Source organism: Amphiprion ocellaris, chromosome 13, assembly GCF_022539595.1.
Source record: "Amphiprion ocellaris isolate individual 3 ecotype Okinawa chromosome 13, ASM2253959v1, whole genome shotgun sequence".
Taxonomy (NCBI): Eukaryota; Metazoa; Chordata; class Actinopteri; family Pomacentridae; genus Amphiprion; species Amphiprion ocellaris.
In genome coordinates, this window is record NC_072778.1 from 18,819,808 (window position 1) to 18,832,167 (window position 12,360).

At 43.9% G+C, this 12,360-nt stretch overlaps 1 protein-coding gene across 50 annotated transcripts in view; it reads right to left on the reverse strand.

Moving 5' to 3' along the window:
* The window catches only part of LOC111576782 (protocadherin gamma-C5-like), a 353,923-nt gene that overhangs the window by 7,835 nt on the left and 333,728 nt on the right, over positions 1–12,360 (reverse strand). For 45 of the 50 annotated variants that reach the window (XM_055016506.1, XM_055016519.1, XM_055016508.1 and 42 more), the window contains exon 2: positions 269–327. In XM_055016506.1, the coding sequence (XP_054872481.1) occupies positions 269–327 (59 nt within the window). Of the gene's footprint in view, positions 1–268; positions 328–5,276; positions 7,993–9,239; positions 11,882–12,360 lie in introns of those variants that run through there. The other 5 variants (XM_023282654.3, XM_023282650.3, XM_023282652.3 and 2 more) reach the window with 4 other exon arrangements.

A 12,360-nucleotide genomic window follows, 5' to 3' on the forward strand; every position in this document is an offset into this window, starting at 1 on the left:
TCGAATCATGCGGTGAAATGCAACCACAAATTCATCTTCACTGTAATGCAGTTCAAAGTCAGATTAAGATGTTACTGGATGACTTCGACGTCATCAGTAGTATAAAATCAGCACCCTGCAGGCAGCAAGTTCTTATGGTCACAGCACTCACTGCCATCCCCCTCTTTTTATATTCCTCATCCTTCCTCACTCTTTGTCTTTACGATAAGCAACAACATGATCTTACTGGGCTTCTTATCAGTGTGTGTGTGTGTCTCAGTTTACTCACCCGCTAGGTCCAGGTCTCTGTCCCTGTGTAAAGCGCCAGTCATTGTTGGGGGGCTTTTGCTGTGAAGAGAGCAGAAGATGGAACATGAAATGCATGTTTCATTGCAACAACAGTGAGATGCACATTATGGTTCAAAAGATGTTTCTTTGTGGCTTGGCCATCTGCATGTGATGGTGTATATCTGTGTGTATCCTTTTTTGTGTGAAATAATCAAAAAATGTCTATGTTCAGGCATCCATGTTGTTCTAGAAGGTGTGGGTAAAAATTATGCTGAGGAGCACATAAACTGCTTTTAAAAACAGGATTCACAACTGAAAACAAAGGCAGACAGTATAAAAATGAGAAATGCGTGATCATTTTAGCGGCAAATCAGCTATATGAAAGAAAAAAATGCACCAATGCAGCCAGAAGACAAACAGGACATCCAAAGGACTTGCATCTGAAAGTAGTTGTCTTATTAGAAGATCAGTGCCAAATACAGAGTTTAACAGATCATAGTGAAAAAATGTAGGCAAAGCAAAAATATGACAGACTACAGACTTTTTGAGGGACAGATTAATTAGCTTGCCACACTGCTAGGGCTCTCATAAACATATATTTATATAAATGCTAAGGTCAGAGAGAGTCCTTGGAATAAGTTAAGTGAGTGCATTTGTTATTCTGGTACCAGAACCTCATGGACAAAAGGTCACAGTGGAGGCTAAGCAGTGATAAAAGCCTTTTTCCATCCCTGTATGTTCCTGCTACTCTCTGTTAAAGTCTCCAAGCCCATTGCACTCTTGTCCATCTCTACCTCACTGTCCATGTTGCCATGTCTTTTCCATCTCTCTAGCTCTTTCCCTCTCTCTCAGGCTCTCTTGTTGTGCAGTGATGCGGTGAATAGACCTCTGGCTTGGCTCCAGATTCTGCTGCCTAATCGACACAAGAGCTCCCCGGAGAGTGAGACCGGCAGGATGATGTGCTGCATTATTAAAAGAGCTGTCCTACCCAAGGGAATGATGGAATATAAGCAAGTGAGTAGGAGAGAGAAAACTGAAAGCAAGAATACCCCAAAAATGCCTACACAAAAGGAGCAGTATTGTGGGATAAACTGGCGACTATCACGACTGGAGCAGCTAGTAGAATACAGGTAAATAAGGAATAAATGCACCAGTGAACAGCAGCGTATTGAACGCACAAAAAGGACAAACAAGTAACAAACAGCTTGTTTACACAAGTGAAACAGGGAGTAGTGTTAAGTATCTATGCAGACAAGAGAATCAAGAGCAACTTAAGTAGGGGGTGAAAAAAAGACTGAGGTGCACTGTCTGGTTTTCTAAGGACCTTTAAAGGATGCTACAAAGGGAATAAGAGAGAGTCTGAATGATAAAGAAGTGATGGAGCTGTATCAGGAATCAGTGACCATTCAACTGCAGAACATAATTACTGAACAACCCTGTAAATCATGTAGGATTGAGTGAAAATAGCTCAGTGGATTCAATTTCAGTGTTGTTTTCAAAAGGGTCCATTCACTCAGCTCTCAGGAAAAGGAAAACAGAGTCAGACAAAAAGTAAAACTGCTGGGTTGTGTGCTCAGAACAAAACCCTAATGCCAGAACTCACAAGTTGTTATTATTGCAACGTAAAATACTCATAGTGGGTGAAGATAAGAAGGTGACGGCAAATCTGACCTCTTACCCTTCTTTAGAACACAGCTCAGTCGATGTTTAAAGTCTAAAAATTGACTCAGAGATGTGTATGTGCGTGTGGGCGTATAGGTCTGTCTGAGTCCGAGAGAGACAGAAAAAATATCAGCACTGAGTGGAAGCAAACATCCACCGAAGAGGCCCAGCATTCCAGCTGTGTGACTCGTTCTTACCACACACATTCACACACAAGCTTGTCATGTCCAAGGTCAGATCCCACTGTGGGCATGTGGTAGAAAGAGTTTGTGCTGGAATACTGCAGCCCATTGCTAGCTTAAGGGAAACACCAAAAATATTTATATATTTTTTTCTACATTATGGTCAGATTGGCGCTAGCAGACATACAGTACCTATACAAATGCAAATCTCATCTGCTCAAGTGAAAAGTCAAGCAAAGGAGAGCGTTTCAAAAGCCAACTCATCCACAAACTGTCCCAAGTTGCTGAGTTCTGAAGATGGTTGAGACAACAACAGTTTCCATGGAAAACAAATCCCAAGCCAGGTTTATGAGCTCACAGGGATCAAAATCTAATTGACTTGATCTCCAGTGATCTGATCAGCTTCAGCTGTGCTTCTTGCTTCCTTACATAGGTTCTGAAATGAGCTGACCACTGAAGAAAGATGAGACAAAGGCATTCAAAATCCATAGCACTTTTTTTCAGAGCACAAGTTCAATTTAAGGGCTGGAGAGAGTGAGAAGGATAAAGTGAATAGTCAGACATGCTCTGCTGCTGCAGATTTACATGAAGGGATTATAGCTCCGTGTGTCTGACCTCTCGTCCCACTGCAAGACTCTCATACTAACCTGGAAGCTTTAAATATAGTCAGTCTGCTTCCCTTCCACCTTTAAGGGCTGTGAGGAATCTGCTGGTGAATTACAACCTGGCTGAATTCCTTAGCTACCGTTTTGTAATATGTGTCAGCTGAAGAACTATCTTTACAGAGAACTGGATTAAATGGGGGATATAAGCTGGATTGATCAGTACATGGACACATCTGGACACTCTAGGACATTTGTCAACATGTGACTGGGAACTTTGCCAAAACATCTGGTTTACCAGTTACCCACGTCTCTGTTGTGATGAAGAAAAGGTTATCCAAAAGCACAATCAATAGCCTCATCCTTTTCTCTGTCTGTAAAAATACTGTACAGTCTCACACTTGCTGCACATACAAACCTATCTCGCCCTATGTTTCCAGACATGCACACAAACTGTTGAAAACTTCCAGTTTGGTTGCTCTAATAATTTGTAACGCAAATACACAAAGTATTTATCCTTCAGCACTTTGAGGCCACCTATCTAACATTGTTTCCAAAGACTGAGTCTTGGCAATGATTGTGTCAGTGGAAATCAGGATATTTAACCTCTAAAATGCTGAATCTCTGACTCTGGTAATTCACTATAAGAGATAAGCTCAGCATGGACACAACAGAAAAGCGCAATGCATGCTGTTTGATTTTCATATTACTCTCCCTTAAACAAACATCATGAGTCAACTGACAAAACCCTTGTGGACAGTTTCACTGAACCGCATGAGCCAGTTTTGTCGCACGTGCAGTGTTTTTTTTAATCTATTAAATCTATATTTACAAAACAATTAGCCAAACTCAGTGCATGTGTCAACCTTAATAAACTCCCACTGACTTTAAAAAAAAAGGTATAGCCATGGGAAGATTCTGATAATAAGATGAGTAACAGCAATAATTTACTCAAACTCATGTTGTAATTTCCCCCAAAACTTTCTGTGTTAGCACAAAGTTAAACAGTGTGTGCCAAAACAGCACACTGCAACTGAATAGAGAATACAAAGAGGGGCAGTAGGAAGGCACTAAAGCCCCAGGGTCCTGCTAAAATTACACACTACTGGAGGGCTCCTCGTGCCTGATGCTTTGTGCACACAATCTCACGCACACAAGCACATCAGCACCCACAGTGATGGCTGCTGCTCTAAAGCCACAATAGCCTCTGCCGTCTGTCACTGTGGCACACGTGTATAAAGCCATCCTTCCTTTCCAGCGATCTATCCCTCTATCTCTTCCCCTCTGTTGTCCTCATTGCACACGTGTCACTGGAGAAGGCAGACAGATGGTACCCTGCTGACCTCAGGAACAACCTAATTCACTGCAGTCTCCATAATACAGACTCAGGAGAAATAGGACAAATTTCTATACATATATTGAAAAGCAACGAGGCTAAACATCATCATCAAAATACCACAGCAACCATAATGACCTGCCATCATCAGCTCTACAGAAAACACAAAATAACAGAGGATGAATACCAAGGATAAATGGATTGAGGGTGGAAAAATCTCCTTTTTTCACCGAATTCCTCAAAAGTAAATCGTTTTCATGAAAGCACTGTCAACCATTTTCTATCTCGGACAGTACTTGCCTTGCATTAAGCCAGTCAAAGGGTTGTCTGTGTCTCTCATTTATGTGATCAGGATCTGGTTAGCCTTCATTCAAACCACACTCTGAACACATGGAAAGGAGGATCGAAAAATGACAACTGGATATGGCTGCACAGCAAGAACAGTTTCACTCATGTGATGACCCGCCCTGGAACCAATCACCAAAAGTTCAGAGGATAACAGGAAGTCAGGGGTCAGGCCAATGACCCCACGAATTCCTGTTTTTCAGCTACTGCTTTATTCTTTGGCTCTCTCCCTCCACCCCTCCTACCATTTTCTTTCCTTGGCCCCTTTTTCCGCTCCCTCACCCCCATCTCTCCCTCTGTCATCCTGTCTCCCAGCCATTCCACTGAGCCAACTCTGCAGGACCTATTTTCATCTGGTTGTCTCCTCCTCTCCATCTGTTAGGAGCACTTATGTTTGCTCCTTTCCCCTTCCTTACCTATTACAGCCATCTTCAGTAAACTTAACTTTCTCTAAATCTGTAGCTTTCCTATTTAAAGGAAAACAACATTCTCTGTCACTAGAGTTGCTTTAAGTCAGAGATAGTAACCACATTTCCTGGCCCTAGGTCATGTTAAATATTAAGCTGCTCTTCACTCTGCTGAAACCTAGTAACACAAAGCTCTAAAAGCCCTTTCACCATGCAAAGAGAATCCTCCAGCTAAAAAAAAAAGTAGAGTTTTAGATAAAATACTGCAGGTCTCGGTGAATGATTAAAGCTTGTTTATAACTCCACTGTCAGGAGTTAAAGTATCAAAACAATGACACAAACCTATTTCCTTTACAGATAAACCATTATCATATCAAAGCATAATTAGGTTTTTGGATGCACTGTCAAGACTCATGTATTCATACTGGGTCTTATACCTCCAGTGCAATGCTTACTCTCGCAGTTAAGCCCTCACCTCACTGACTGAGTTCATAAGGTGCTTCCTGCTGAGAGTCATGTTGAGTGTGTTGTTGTGACTCAGCATGGGTGTCTTCATAAATACAAAGTCACTGCGGCTAGATATGGTGGAGTAACAAGGCCTGTAGGTTCGTGTGTGCGGCTCCTGGGGACCTCCCACGACCTCCATATATCGAATGGGTCCATCAGTGTTGAGCTGCAGGTGCAGGTCCTTGCTGGGCCTTTGATGGTAGCGGCTGGACCTGTGGCGACCATAGCAGCAGCAGTCAGAGTCCCCCAGTCCAGGGCCACGGTGTCTCAGGCAGCGCACCATGAGAACAACAAAGGTGATAAAGGACACAGCTGATACACAGGCGAGAGAGATGATAAGGTACAAAGTGATATCTGACATCCCAGTGCGGTGGTAGAAAGTTGTGTGGCGAGGGTTTGCTGGAGGCTCGTGGTCTGTGCCCTTCTCATTCACTGTTACGGTAATGTTCACAGAGCTGGATTTTGGTGGTTCACCATTATCCTGGATGATGATCATGATGTCGTAAGCTGAGCCACCTTCCTCCTCAGCCCACTTGCGGGCCGTGCGAAGCTCCCCACTGTGTGCCCCAATACGGAACATGCCAGCATTCGGCCCAGGGGCGATGGAGTAAAACAACCATGCATTGTGCCCACTGTCTGCATCCACCCCCACCAGTTTATTTATGAGGTGCCCTGGGCCAGCAGATGGGGGCACAGTTAGCTGTAATCTTTTGTCTTTTGGGACTGAAGGGTGCACAATCACTGGTGCATTGTCATTGACATCGACAACAAACACATGCACAGTGACGTTAGTTGTCCGTGGGGGCACTCCAGCATCCCGGGCCTGCACTTCAATACGGAAAGCATTAAGTTGTTCATGATCCAGAGAGCGCATGCTATAGATGTGGCCGCTCTCTGGGTTAATGTAGACATAAGAAGAGATGGGTGAGCCCTGGACCATACTGGGAAGGATGGAGTATGAGATGCGAGCATTGTCACCAAGGTCTGGGTCAGTGGCAGAAACAGAGGCAATGGGGGCGCTGGGGGCATTGTTTTCTGGGATGTCCACAGAGTATGAAGGCTGAGAGAAGGTGGGGGCATTGTCATTTACATCAGAGAGCTTCACCACAAAAGTGGTTTGTGATGAAAGGGGAGGGGAACCAGCATCAGTGGCCTTGATGACCACTGTGTACTCTGGGACAGTCTCACGGTCCAGTTTGCCAGCAGTGATGAGGCTGTAGTGCATGCCAAAAGCTGAGTTCAGTTTGAATGGCAGACCTGGAGGGACAGTTAATGTAACCTCCCCGTTGACACCAGAGTCCAGGTCACGTGCACTTATGAGCGCTATGACGGTCTCTGGTGCGGAGTCCTCTCTGATAGGACTGGTCAGTGACGTCAGTGTCACCTCTGGTTTGTTGTCATTCACATCAATGATGTCCACAATGACGTTACAGGAGCCCTCCATGGCGGGAGAGCCGCCATCTCTGGCCTGCACTGTGATGTGGTACGCAGTGGCCTTCTCGTAATCCACATCGCCCTTCACGCGGATCTCTCCGCTTTTAGAATCCACACTGAAAAGTTTGAGAACGCGTTCCGGTGTGTATTTACTAAACAGGAATGATATTTCTCCGTTGCTGCCTGAGTCTGCGTCTGTCGCGTTTAATTTCGTTACTAAAGTGCCCTGTGCAACGTTTTCTAATAGTGTCACTTTCTTTACCGGCTCGTCAAAGACAGGCGCATTGTCATTCACATCCAGAATTTTAATGAGCAGAAGTGTTGAGCCAGACTTCTCCGGCTGACCCCCATCCACTGCAGTGAGCAACAGGCGAAAGGAGGCCTGTGTCTCCCTGTCTAAGTGTTTATCCACCACCAGCTCTGGAAACTTGCTCCCGTCGCTTTTAGTTTCCACATTCAAAATAAAGAAGTCATTTGCTGCCAGATGATAAGTGCGTAAAGAGTTGGTACCCACGTCTGGATCATGTGCGCTCTCCAAACGGAACCGTGTGCCCGGCGCGGCCGCCTCTGATATTTCCAAAGAAATGTTGCTGGTTGAAAACTGCGGTGCGTTGTCATTCACATCCAGAACGTCCACGACGACGCGATGAATCTCCAAAGGGTCCTCCAGAAGTATTTGAAGGTGTAGCGAACATGATGAGCTCAATTCACATAATTGTTCCCTGTCAATTTTTTGTTTAATTACCAAATCGCCAGTCGTCTGCTTCACCTCGAAGTACTGCGTTGTAGATTCAGACACCACTCGCAACCTCCTCTGGACAATCCGCTGAGCAGTGAGACTCAAATCTTTAGCGATATTCCCAACGACAGAGCCCGGACTTAGTTCCTCCGATACGGAATAGCTGAGCTGAGCGGACGCACAGGAGAAGCAGGCCAGATACAAGTAAATCCTCCACAGGCTCCCTCCTCCGGAGCGCTTCCTCTGTCTGGAGTCCATTGTGCTGCGCTCCGAGGATCGGGGAAAGTTTTCAACTTCTCCTTTCACCGTAACGTATCCATAATAGTATTAAAACGAGGCTGCCAGGCTCGACTGTAAACATTTCCATTTTAGACACAGGCGTATAGGAAGTTTTGATGTGTTCATGACGGCCGCATTGTAAGAAAAAAAACGAAGGCGAAAATCAAAGTATTTTGCGCCTCCACTGAAACTCTCTGCTCTGTCTCCTCCGCCTCACTCTGCTCATGGGCGGGGAGAGGCCACAGAGGCCTTCCCTCTCATTGGAAGACAGGGCTGGACCAGCGCTGTCACATACACACACACACACACACACACACACACACACACACACACACACACACACACACACACACACACACACACACACACACACACACACACACACACACACACACACACACACACACACACACACACACACACACACACACACACACACACACACACAGAAAACTTTCCAGTGACTCCACAGATAAGCGAGGAGCAATCCAAGGCTTGTCTTAAAACTTTTAGGGGGCAGTGAAACAAAACTTTTCCAGATTTAACACATGAGAGAATGTGTTAAGACAGGAAATTTCTGTTGTTTTCATATTCATGAATACACATGGAAGATAGATGTTACACTACTGAAAAAAATCTGTCAGAGGTTCTCATTAAGCACTCCCCTTAGTCAAAAACAGCGGTCTATTGCAAGCAATGCTCTTTGCATCCGCATGGGGGCATGGTTTCCAAATTGCTTTCCCCCCCCACAGACCAAATTTACAGTGCAATAAAACAAGATCAAAGTTTTAAAATGAGACTCGTTATAGATTTCAATGATTCCACCAAATACCGTGAAGTAAATGCAAGTTTTAAAATGAGATGCAGCGAATCACTTGAAGATACCGGCTATGTAGCATGAATGAAAAAAGTAGAGTATTAAAATTGAAGAAATTGAGCAGAGAATAATGATTAAGCCTTAATCCCATTAAAACAGTGATAAAACAGTGATGATATTCTGAGTTAACACTAAGAAATGCATCATAGGATTGATCCTATGTTAACTAAAGTATAATATATTTAATTGAAATGAAATTTTACACAATATTAAATAATAGTACTCGTCTTATTTGTCTGACTACAGATGTGTATGTAAGCAACCTATTATTCTAAATAAAGCTACGCAGAAACGTTATATTTTGCTCCAATTTCCTTTAAAATGTTAGCTAGATTTGTTAAAGTTACTGTATTTCTTGACAATTTGACTAGTGAAAAAAATTAAAAGATAAAGAAGACAGTGTAAAAATAAAAAGTGCTCTGTCGAGTTGCTTATGAACAGTAAATAGCAACACGTGGTGCTGACCTCAGGTAAACAATTAAAGTGCACACTATGTAGAGGCCGAATATTAGTAAAGAAAATAAGTGTAAAAAGACAATTCAAATTCTAAGTAGATTTTAACTATTGCTGTTTCACACGATGTCTTCTGATTTTGCTCTCACCTGCTGGCTCTCAAAGGTCCAGGTGCTGTCCGGTAAAGACGCATCCAGGACACTGATCACCTCCTTAAAGTCTGTGGTGCTGCTGGGCTTAATCAAAGTGAAATCACTGTACTCTGACATCGGAGACATACACGACCTGAACGACTGACTCTGAGACAACATGTCTCCTCCCAGGACCTCCACGTACTTTATAGGTCCATCAGTGTTCAGCTGAATCTGCAGGTTCCTGTTCGGGTTCTTGTAATCATCACAGTCGCTGCGTCTCATGCAGCAACTACCGCTGCTCCTGCTGCTCCTCATGCATTTCACCGCCAAGATGACAAAAGTCACCAGAGACAGAACGGACACCGAGGCCAGAGACAGAATCAAATACAGGGTGATTCTCCCAGTTTTCTTGCTCGGCTCCACCATCGATTTGTGTCTCAGGTCTAAGATGGGCTCATGGAGACCGTCCTCCAGCAGGATGGACACCGTGACGGTGGCGGACTGGACCGGCTCCCCGTCGTCCTTGATCTCTATCAGCAGCCTCTGAGAGGAGTCGTCCTGCTCGGACACAGCGCGTTTAGTCCTCACCTCACCTGTGTACAGATTGACAGTGAACAGAGACGCGTCTGTGGCCTCCGACACTTTGTACGAGATCCACGCGTTGTGGCCCGAGTCAGCGTCCACAGCCGTCACCTTGGTAACCAGGTGACCCGCTTTGGCCGAGCGGGGCATCCTCTGATGAGAGAGGGAGCCCAGGGCAGCGGAGGAGGGGTAAATAACAGCGGGGGCATTGTCGTTCTGGTCCAGGATGAAAACATGGACCGTGGCGTTGCTGCTGAGAGACGAAGAGCCCTGATCCTTTGCCTGAACCTGAATCTGAAACACCTTCAGCTTCTCATAGTCAAACGAGTGCATGCTGTAGATGCTGCCGTTATCTGAGTTGATGTAAACATAAGACGAGACAGAAACGTCCTGCACTTTAGAGTCCAGAATAGAGTAAGAGATCTTCGCGTTGTCACCAAAATCCAGATCAGAGGCTGATACTGAGAACAGTATAGAACCTGGTACTCCGTTCTCTTTCAAATAAACATTATATGAAGGCTGAGTAAATATAGGAGGATTGTCATTTACATCAGTGATTCTGACAGGTATAGTTTTCTTACTGGACAGAGGAGGAGAGCCTGAATCAGTGGCTGTTATTTCAATATTATAGTTGGAGCAGGTCTCTCTGTCTAAAGCACCGCTGGTGACCAGTGCGTAATTATTAGAAAAAGAAGGTTTCAGATTAAAAGGAGAGCTGTTGGCGAGTTGTAACGTTACTTTGCCATTATCAGCAGAATCAAGATCTCGTGCACTGATCAATGCCACTACGGTGCCACTTGGTGCGTCCTCACGTATTGGTTTTGGCTGAGAAGTGAAAACTATTTCAGGAGCATTGTCATTGAAATCAGTAATATCAACCTGCACACGACAGTGACCTTCCATTTGAGGACTACCTTTATCTTTTGCAGTCACATCAATGTCATATGACTTAGCAGTTTCATAGTCTAACTCTCCTTTCAGAGTGATTTCACCTGTTAAGTCGTTAATATCGAACATTGATAACACAGAATTTGGTGTCCGAGAACCAAATGAGAATTCAATTTCGCCATTTAAACCTTCATCTGCGTCTGTTGCCTTGGGCTTGATAACAACAGCTCCTTTAAGACTTTTTTCACCCAAGGATACTTTGTAAACGTTCTTTTCAAAAACTGGAAAATTGTCATTTATGTCAAGAACGCTTATAGTTATTTGTGTGGTTCCAGATCTTACTGGATTTCCTCCATCTAATGCTGTTAATAATATTTTGTGAACAGATTTCGTCTCTCGATCAAGTGGCTTTTCTAAAACCAGCTCTGGAACAGCCTTACCGCCCTCTATTTCTTTTATCTTAAGGGAACAACAGTCATTTTTACTGATTGTGTATGATTTGAGTGAATTGCTTCCAACGTCGGGGTCCGTTGCGCTCTCCAAAGGAAAGCGCGTTCCCACTGCTGCTGATTCGGCTATATTTAAAGATAATTCATTTGAAAGAAAACTAGGAGAATTGTCATTAATATCTCGTATTTCTACCTCAATTCGGTGTAACTGTAACGGGTCCTCAATAACCACTTGCAAAGGTAGAACACAGCTGGTGCTTTGTCCGCATAAAGCCTCTCTGTCTATTCTGTCATTCACCACCAGCTCGCCCTTCCCCGCATCCACACTGAAATACTGCTCATCAGCCTCAGAGGCGACGTGCAGTTTACGGTCAAAAATATCTGATAGTCCCAGACCCAGATCTTTGGCTAAATTTCCTACCACTGATCCCTGTTTTAGTTCCTCTGTGATGCTGTAACGAGTCTGTGCGTCTATTGTACTCCACAAGAGAAAGAAATTATGCCACCAAAGCGCCTGCCATCTCCAGTCTCGGGATCCTTTTCTCTTTGTCATCCCTGATTCAGTTAAAGGCGTCATTCCCATTCCACAGGAACAGAGATCATAAATCCAAAATCCATATTCCAAGAGGGTTACATATCCCGTTAGAACGATGCATCTTCATTGTCAAAGAATAAATTAAGATATAACCTCATACTCCAAGTATATGAACCATTTACCTACTCGCCTCCGACTCCGAGTATTGTGCTTGCTGAGGCTGCATGGGGGAGGGAGTAGATCTCTTTGTACAGTTCTCAATGCTATTGGTGCGCAGCATACATCGCTGACATCCAATGAGAGAGAAACGAAGCAGCACCGTTAAAGACACAATAACCACTTTGGTGTCATGACAGAATTATTATAGGGAGATTCTATGTCACATGTCCATGGGTTATATGAGTATAAAACAACAACAACAACAAAACGGATAAAATAAAAATCTGCATATCATGATGTATAGTCACAGTTAAAATTCGATTTCACTACAACCACATTTATGTTCATGTCTTTTTGTTCCTTTCTTTTCCCCCACGAGTACTGCTTTCTTCAGCCTTTATCATGATCAGTAACTAATTCCAGGGAATTAAATAACTTTAATCAGTAAACTATGTTAGTTGATGTTTCTGTGTTTTCATTCATTCAATCATTTTCTCATTCATTCGTTTCCCACTGAGTAAAT